This window comes from Octopus bimaculoides, chromosome 6 (genome assembly GCF_001194135.2).
Source record: "Octopus bimaculoides isolate UCB-OBI-ISO-001 chromosome 6, ASM119413v2, whole genome shotgun sequence".
NCBI lineage: Eukaryota > Metazoa > Mollusca > Cephalopoda > Octopoda > Octopodidae > Octopus > Octopus bimaculoides.
The window spans coordinates 74,348,019-74,358,344 of NC_068986.1; the positions used below are offsets into that span (position 1 = coordinate 74,348,019).

At 37.4% G+C, this 10,326-nt stretch overlaps 1 protein-coding gene across 1 annotated transcript in view; it reads left to right on the forward strand.

The window, feature by feature from the left end:
- Positions 1-10,326, forward strand: part of LOC106876747 (uncharacterized protein CG43867) — a 115,098-nt gene that overhangs the window by 81,561 nt on the left and 23,211 nt on the right. Inside the window, exon 10 of the mRNA XM_014925434.1 lies at positions 6,464-6,619. Within this exon, the coding sequence (XP_014780920.1) occupies positions 6,464-6,619 (156 nt within the window). The remainder of the gene's footprint in view (positions 1-6,463; positions 6,620-10,326) is intronic.

The following is a 10,326-nucleotide window of genomic DNA, read 5'->3' on the forward strand; positions in this document are numbered from 1 at the left end:
TATATATATATATATATATATATCATCATCATCATCATCATGTAAAGGTAAGATCCAAGGATCAAGGTGTAGGAAGTTAGTGACCTTTAACCAATCTGCAGAAGATATAAAAAAGACAACTTTCAGAAACAACAGTGGTTTATTGGTTGTGAATTTTTCCCATATTGAAGGATGATAAGCTGTAAAAAGTTAATTTTATAGTTCATGGTTAGCAACAAGTGTTGTTATATATGCGAATAAACATCCCCAAAATTAGGGAATGGAGAAGATAAACTCCAGGCTACATATGTTTCATAGCTAATGGAACCTCGGAAGTAGTAAATTGTCCAAATGTGGAGTAAATTACAAGCTACTCTTCAGGCCAATGATACCTTGATTATATGAAGTTTACATTGTTGTTAGGAGATCCCCTGTTAACTTGTTCAGGATTCGATTGGAATTTTGGATGTTTATTTGCATATACAACAACCACTGTTTTTATACACACATGCATACACATACATATACACCGAACTAAATTTGACGACTGGCACCCATGCCAACGTTGTTTCCTTCATTGGACACGAAACTCAGCTTGCGAAGACTTATTGGGGCAAGCGAAAGCGAAATCGGGATGGCACCTGTGCCCAGCGTCACCTTTCTGGCACCTGTGCCCATGGCATGTGTAATGATTTTCGAGCGAGATCATTGCCAGTGCCGCTGGACTGGCTCTTGTGCGGGTGGCACATAAAATACACCATTTTGAGCGTGGCCATTGCCAGTACCACCTGACTGGCCTTCGTGCCAGTGGCACGTAAAAGCACCCACTACACTCTCTGAGTGGTTGGCGTTAGGAAGGGCATCCAGCTGTAGAAACTCTGCCAAGTCAGATTGGAGCCTACTGTAGCCATCTGGTTTCACCAGTCCTCAGTCAAATCGTCCAACCCATGCTAGCATGGAAAACGAACGTTAAACGATGATGAATTGAAAGTCTTTGTGAAAATTACTTAATACAGTTTTTAAGTATAAAGGGGATTTAAAAAAAAAATTTGCCTCACATAATTAAAAATACCTCATTAAGTGCTATACACCCTCCTTCTTCCACTGAAGGATATTGCATTTAAAATCTCTATCAGAGCTTTCTCCATTTCAAGTTTGGCTAGAATCCGAAAACACATTGTTTTTTTTCACAAAACAGAATTATGGTATTTTTCATTTCTCATGAGCATCTATAATTACTTATGAAATGATGACCCCAGTTCAGTGCACAAAATGCTTTCAGGCTTTTGTTCTCACAAGAAAATGTTACATATTGAGAATTTTCCAGTTGAACTAGTAAAAGTCAATTTATTTTTGTTAATATTTACACTTGAAGCATTACATGTATACTGTTGTTGTTGTTGTTGGTGGTGGCGGTGGCAGTGACAGCGACAAGATTTTTACTCAGTTGAGTTAAATAATTATTTTCTTTTGTTTGGGAATATTATCAATACTTCGCATTGCAATTAAATTAGCATTCTGTTTTGGTTGATTTCAGTGTTTGAAATATATTATTTTGTATGTTTTTCTTTTTCGTTTTTTGGAGGCATGGTACGAAATGTTCATGACCATTTTTTGGTATCAGTGGCATAAAAACAAAAAATAAAAGTTTGTCTAAAAATAGAAACATGAACCTTCTTATAGTTAACCTTTCTAAGAAGAGACTCCAAGCTACTTTAAGTTATCTGAGGTGAACATTTTTGGTAAAATTTATGCTTCATCTATTAAAATACTTGCTTTGAAAGAAGGCTGGTAAAAACACAGCTACTTCATTAGCAATGAATAATAATAATAATAATAATAATAATAATAATAATAATAATGTGGAATCTAAAAACAGAAACAATTCCTATCATAGTAGGTGCCTTAGGTATAATAAAAAGATATTCAGACAAATACATAACAAAAACACCAGGACTTACAAATATATATAACATACAGAAAATTGCACTACTGGGTACTGCACACATTCTACGCAAAACACTTTCAATACAGTAAACATAAGAGCACCACAGCAAACCACAGCACATACCCAAGGCGCACAGAGCTGCGCTCGGTAGTGAAGTGAAAGCACGTTATAAAAATAAAACTACTGAACAATAATAATAATAATAGTGATGCTGTCTACTATAGGCACAAGGCCTGAAATTTTGGGGTTGAGGGCTAATCGATTACTTCAAAACCAGTGGTTGGCTGCTACTTAATTTATTGACCCTGAAAGGATGAAAAGCAGAGTCATCCTCAGTAGAATTTGAACTTTGAATGCAAAGACAGACAAAATGCCACTAAGCATCTTACTTGGCATTGTGACAATTCTGCCAACTCATTGCCTCATCATCATCGTCATCATCATAGTAATAAATGGTTTCAAATTTTGGCACAAGGCCAGCAATTTTTGGGGTGGGGTTATTTATTACACTCACCCCAGTGGTCAACTGGTACTTATTTTATCAATCCTGAAAATGATGAAAGGCAAATTCAACCTTGGTGGAATTTAAACTCAGTGTACAGATGGCTGAAACACTGCGAAGCATTTTGCCCGGTACGCTAATAATTCTGCCAGCTCCCCAATCATCATCATCATCATCATCATCATTTAACGTACACTTTCCATGCTAGCATGGGTTGGACGATTTGACTGAGGACTGGTGAAACCAGATGGCTACACCAGGCTCCAATCTGATTTGGCAGAGTTTCTACAGCTGGATGCCATTCCTAACGCCAACCACTCAGAGAGTGTAGTGAGTGCTTTCACGTGCCGATTTTGAGGATAGAGATTAGTTGATCACGTCAGTCTCAGTACTTGACCGGTATTTCATGAAACTCAAAAGGATGAAAATTGTTATCTGTGAGAAATCAGAACATAAAGAGCTAAAACAAATACCACAAGGTATTTCATCAGATACTTTCACCATTCTGCCAACCCACTGCCTTCTAATGATTCTTTCTAATTTTGGCACAACGCCAGGAATTTTTAGGGGAGGTGAGGGAAAATCGATTACATTCACTCCAGTGTCCAATAGGTACTTATTTTCTCACCACACCCCCTAAAACGATGAAAGGCAAAGTCACCCTCAGTGACATATGAACTCGGAATGCAACGCTAGAAGAAATTCCATTAAGCATTTTGTCCTATGTGTTAACAATTCTGCCAGATTGTTGCCTTACTAACTTTTAATGATGATGATATTGACAATGATGCTGTTGCTGATGATGACGGTAGTAGTAGTAGTAGTAGTAGTAGCAGTAGTGATGTGTGTTCATTTTTGAGTTTTATTGTTTGATTATATTTCACTCCCTGTATATTTTCAGCAAGATTTTCTTCTTGTAGAACAATTAAGATGCTTTTTTTTTTATGAATTTCAAATATATTGCTTATTCATCTTTAATTAACAGTATTTTACAGACCATTTCTTCAATAATTAATGCCACAACTGTCTCTTAACCTCCTTCCTTCCATTCTCATCTCTATGTCTACTTTTTTTCTATTTCTCTTCCCCTTCCCCCTTCTGTCTGTCTGTCTCTTTCTCTCTCTCTATCTCTCTCTCTCTGCTCTTTCCTCTCGTATGCAAAACTCATTAACTATGAAATGTTTCTCAGGTTGTTGACTGAGACAAAATAACCAAATTTAGAACTGTATTTCCATGACATCATGTGTATGTGTCTGTGTGTGTATGTGCAGACATGCATGCATGTCTGTATGTGTGTGCGTGTGTGTATGTATGTGTGTGTGTGTGTGTGTGTGTGTGTGTGTGAATGTGCATATCAAGAATGCAAAACCATAGAAAGGAATATGTTAATCTAAAAGACTGATTGTCTTGTTAGTCTGAAAGAATAGCAAATTGTAATTAGTGATTAACAATCCGTTATTGTTTAAGTTCTTAAAAACTAAGCATTAACTTGTTTGAAATAAACACCATGGAATTTAATAGCAAGCGCCATAGAGCAATGTAGTAGCATCTATTTGGTAGAAATAATATATGAATCTTCCTGCAATCAAAATCTGCTATCTTTAAAAAATGCCATATCATATGTTGTATATGAAGGAGTGAAGACACGTGGCTTAGTGGTTAGGGTATTCAGCTCATGATCATAAGGTTGTGAGTTCGATTCCAGGTGTCATGTTGTGTTCTTGAGCAAGACACTTTATTTCACATTGCTCCAGTTCACTCAGCTGGCAAAAATGAATAGTACTTGAATGCCAAAGAGCCAGCCTTGTCACATTCTTTGTTATGTTGAATCTTGCTGAGAACTATGTTAAGGGTACTTATGCCTGAGGAATGCTTGGCCACTTGCATGTTTTAATATCACAAGTAAGCTATCCCATTAATTGGCCCAAGGGGAACTCTTGTCATTGAGTACCAATAGAGTACCAGTTATATATGAAAGGAAAGATGAAATGGCCATCATGGCTAGAGCACCTTTTGTCAAAGGTCTGCTTGATCAGCCCTAACCTCGGCTATAAAGCATAGCCATCACTTACAAGCAAGCATGGCTTGGCAACATGTGCCATGTTTTATTAATTATTAATTGTTGTAGGTGCCTATGTAGTCATGGGGTTTCATAGACACCATCTCAGTCCTCCTACTCTTAATCCAGCAAAACATTGAGAATGTGACAGTTGAGGGGAGAGAAGGCTGGACTGGGGACCAATTGGTTTTCATTTCCGAGCTGTGTATTAATAGAATTGGAGCAACATGAAACGATGTGTCTTGCTTAGAGATACAATGTGCTGCCTGGTTCAGATATCAAACTCACAATGTTATGATCCTCAAGCCAACTACTTTAACCTTTAAGCTAAGCAACAGCGATATCATGAACCCCATTCTGTTTCCACAATGAGCGATATTAGATATTCTTTCTATTATATGCAAAAGGCCTGAAATTATGTGGGAGGGAGCTAGTCAATTACATTGACCCAAGGCTGGAAGCAGAGTCAACCCTGGTGAAACTTGAATTTGGAATGTAAAGCCGGAACAAATGCTACTAAGCATTTTGTCCAGCATTCTAATAATTGAGTCAGTCTACTTCATTGATGAGCAATACTAGAAATGAAAGTTAGATGGTATCAGCTAGAACCAATAGCAACTAAGTTTCTGTCTGAAACAGCAAACAGCTACATTTTCAAATGCTATTTCTCACTCATAGTAATTAGCAGCAGTGTTAGGTAGGAAAGAAAGAAAGAACACCAGAGCAAGATTGTAAGATTTTTGCGCTGCTTGTCTCCAAAATATTATTTTTATTCTTTTCATTCCTCTGTACACTTTGATTCTATCACTTTGTATACAACCTGACACTTGCATTTGGACCATGAAGTGTTGAGTCTGTCTTTATCATTCTTGGAGTTGGCATTGTGGTGATATGTTTCTCATCAGTCTCACTAGGTCTGCCACAATAATGTTAATTTTGAAAGGCAGTGAGTTGGCAGAAACGTTAGCACGCCGGGCAAAATGCTTAGCGGTTTTCATCTGTCTTTACATTCTGAGTTCAAATTCTGCCGAGGTCGACTTTGCCTTTCATCCTTCCTGGGTCAATAAATTAAGTACCAGTTGTGTACTGGGGTCGATCTAATCGACTGGTCCCCTCCCCAAAGAATTTCAGATCTTGTGCCTAGAGTAAAAAAGAATAATGTTAATTTTGGCAATTTCTGACATAGCGGAATCTTTTCCAATTACAAATGGGTTCACCATAGGTTTACTATTTTGTGAGTGGTGTCTATCTTATTTTTTTTTTTTATCATTTACTTGTTTCACCATCTTGAAGACTTTTTAGTTGAATTTTTAATCAACCCCAATCCTTTTTTTAAAGTGTTATATTTATTTTATCTTTCTCTTTTGCTGAACCACTAAGTTGTGGAGACATAAACATACCAAGACCAGCTGTCAAGCAGTGGAGGGGGACAAACACAGACTCTAAGACACATGCACACACATACATGCATGCACACACACATATATATGTTTATGTATATGTGTGTGTGTATGTATGTAGATATATATATATATATATATATATATATATATATATATATATATATATATATACATACACACATGACAGGTTACTTCCAGTTTCTGTCTACTGAATCCAATCAAGGCTTTGGTTAGCTCAGTGCTATAGTAGAAAACACTAGCCCATGGTGCGACACAGTGGTACTGAACCTGGAACCATGTGGTTGGAAAGGAAATTTCTTACCACACAGTCACACCTATACCTACTAAGCATATGCAAGGTGTCAATGCACTGTTGATCATGACATCTATATACAACTATGTATCTAAAACAGGTAATTTTTTCAGGGGTGTTTAGCAGGGTTGTCTATTTTCACTTTTGTACTGCTATGGATAGAGTCAGCCATATGCGGTATAGTAAAATAATCGTTGCTGTAGTTTTCTATTTTGCTCTCTGTTGTAAAGTAATATTTGTGTGTTTTAATTGTTTCTAGGTAGTCAGTTTTGATGGCTCCACCACTGTCACTGAACTGCTTCAGAGCCTTCAGAAAACACTCTATATCCGGGACATCAAGGAATCAGGGTTTGCACTGTTTACTGATGACCCCACGGGGCAGGACATAGAGCATTGCCTTCCACCCCAAGTAAAGGTAAGTTTAAACATTGAAACCATCACTATCACCACTACCATCATCACCACCACCACTACTATTACTACAACCAACACAACCTCTACCATCACCACCACCTCCCCACTACTAGTAATGTTAAGTTTACCCACTGGAATCTTCTATTCAAGAGAATAGATTTACTATTGAATTCATGCTGAAACTGTGTATATGTGTGTTTGTCAGTGCATGTGTGTGTGTGTGTGTGTGTGTGTGTGTGTGTGTGTGTGTGTGTGTGTGTGTGTGCACATGTGTGTGTTACACTCATCTAAAGCCAACCCCCCCCCCAATAGTTATAATAATGGTTGCAAGAGTAAAGAACTGGTATTTCATCTCAAATATTTCCAGTTGAAATCTGCAGTTGGTATTTGAGTATCCAGTGAGATGTTGAATTTTTTTGCACCCTAGTTCTAGCTAAGCACAAGAAATTAGCACCTGCTTCAATTCATATATCAATTTTAAGCCAACACAAAGTGGTTGATATCTTATGTCAGGGCATGTTAATATCTTATTTTCTCAGCGAATGCCATGATACCATGGCTGATCACTTACTAGTTTTGTCATGGTTGTTTAACTCACTAAAATAGCAGCTAAATCTTTCTCAAATACACCCTAATGCAGTGGTTCTCAAATGGGGTTCACATGGCCCTTGAGGATACACATAAGATTTTGTTGTTAAAAATTATGTGCAGTTTACTTCTACAATACACAAAATATTTTAACAATATTGTTGCATTTGGGGATGGTCATGTTGCCAGTTTAGCCAATAAAAACACACGCACTATATATTTGGTGTTCACTTGCTTCAGCTTTATTTTATATTAATCGTATTTCGGCCAGAGTTCTTTCGTCACTCTTCTGTGACCTCATCAGTGGTCCTTTGCTTTCTTCTTTCTTTTTTGTGTGTCATTTCTTACTAATGATCACACACTCTGGCTGAAATATGATTAATATAAAATAAAGCCGAAGCAAATGAACACCAAACATATAGTGCATGTGTTTTTATTGACTAACCTGGAAACATGACCATCCCTAAATACAACAAAATCTGTTTCAACACACGAATTCACATCAAGAATCTTGCAAAACGAATATATATTTTGACAATATTTTATACAATTCCTAATAATATTTAATCATAAAGATATAATGAGACTTTTTTAAACATCAAATGTTTATTAGGGTCCAGAAGAGTGAAATAGGAATCAAAGGGTCTATAGACAAAAAAGGGTTGAGAACCACTGTCTTAATGTCTTAAAATAATAAAGACACATTGTCATTTCATTTTAACATTCACTTTTCCATACTTGTAAAGGCGAAACTATAACTTTTGTTGAAGCAGACTTTTCTGTGACTGGATGCTCTTCATGCCACAAACCTTCACCTGTTTCTCAAGCATGGTAAAATTTCTCCTGGTCTAACAAAGAATGAATAGCCAAGATATGCTTTTGCAGAAGATTGCAGATAAACTGCATTGTTTACATGAAGAGTGATTCAGAGTGCACATGCCAAGATAAGGGGGATACATACTCACTTGTGCATCTATGCATGCGTGCACACCCTGCACTCACAGACAGACACAAGGCGGCGAGCTGGCAGAATCGTTAGCATGCCGGATGAAATGCCTAGCGGTATTTCATCTGCCGTTACGTTCTGAGTTCAAATTCTGGCGAGGTCAACTTTGCCTTTCATCCTTTCGGGGTCGACTTTGCCTTTCATCCTTTCGGGGTCGACTTTGCCTTTCATCTTTTCGGGGTCGATAAATTAAGTACCAGTTACGCAATGGGGTCGATGTAATCAACTTAATCCCTTTGTTTGTCCTTGTTTGTCCCCTCTATGTTTAGCTCCTTGTGGGCAATAAAGAAATAAGACAGACACATGTGTGTGTGAAGGCACTTAGCCTAGTGGTCAACATGTTGCACTCATTGTCACAAGATCATAGTTTCAGTTGTTAAGTCTCTTAACAAATCTTTTGTTGACTTGGGGTTATAGTAGAACTCAAGGTCCAATGCAGTGGGACCAAATATGAGCCACATGGTTGGAAAGCCAACTTCGTAGCCACAACTAGGTAGTTAAAAAGACAAAAGATAAGCTTCCAACTACAAAGACACCCAGAAACAAACATCCAAATTTTAGAATCAAAACCATCTTAGTCATTTTTACATGGAAAAATCAATGCATAAAAAAAAAGAAAAGTTTAACCTTTTTACTGCAGAAATCTGATATATTTCACTCAGAGTTTTATTACCGCCAGAAAGCAGTTTTATAAATCAGTCTATATTTTGTTGAGAGATGTCATGTATGAAATTATTGTTTTGTTGAGATTTGTAAAGTCTGTTAAGGCAGTGTGATTTGCAGATAATGCCAATTCTATTTTCTGGTAGATATTTATGTGCCAGTGCCATGTAAAAAGTACTTGTGGTGGTACCATGTAAAAGGCACTAGTGCTGGTGCCACGTGAAAGGCACTAGTGCTGGTGCCATGTGAAAAGTACCCAGTACACTCTGTAAAGTGACTGGCATTAGGCAGGGCATTCAGTGATAGGAACCAAGCCAAAGCAGACATCTGGAATGTCGTAGAGCTCTCTAGCTTGCTTGCTGTAACCAAACCATCCAACCAATGCCAGCATGGAAAATGGATGTTGAATGATGATGATGATGATGATGATGACAATGATGACAACGATGATGACGATGATGATAATGTTGTCATTGTTGTTAACGATTTATCCTCATTACTGGATATAACCATAAGAAATTTAAATTTCGCAGCTAAAAGGTTAGAAAAAAAAAAATTACTGTTTTGTAAAGAAAATGGTTTTTCATCTACTTATCAAATTTCACTCAAACAACATTGGTCAACACTAGCTGACAGTGTCCACACATTAGGAATGAACCCAAAACTCTACGGTTCCAAAGCGAACTTCTTACCCACATGGCCATGCCTGAGCCTGTTGTTCTGATAAAATGACAAGAGAATCAGATAATCAAAACTGGAACAGTATTGGAACGTTATATAGATCAGAATTGAACCAAGGTTAATAACAGTAACGGTTTGTCTTGCATAAGTTCATCACAATGTTTGCTGCGTGTTATCCTTCCTTACCAATAAATCCCTTATGATATTGTGATATACAGCTGTTTCTATTTTTTTCTTTTTGTTTTTTTAAGAAATCCTCTTTATCTTCAGTGAGGAATCCAAAGCATGATGAGTTGTAATAGCTTTGTTGTTTAAAAGCTGTTAAATTGATTAGAGATGATTGGAACACTCCCTCTCCTCTCACCACCTCATCCCTACTCTCATTTGAAGTCTTTCTATTTGAAGTTAAATCTTCCTTGTAATCAGCCTGGATCTTCTCTTCTTTTCAATTTCATTTAGTTTTAACAAAACGGTCCAACACCAACACCTCCACCACCACCAACATTAATAATGTCTCCATGTTCATCACCAACACCATCATCACCAACGTCATCATTACCAATGTTATCATCATCATCATCATCATCATCACTGTTGTCGTCATCAATTCCATAATCACCCCCTTCACTACCAACAAACACCTCCACCGATCACCGACTTTAACACCATCATCATCAACATCATCACTAACAAATATAATCACCACCTCCACCTCCACCACTAGCACAACTACAGCTACAGCCATCGACTCTGCCATCATTACCTTAGCC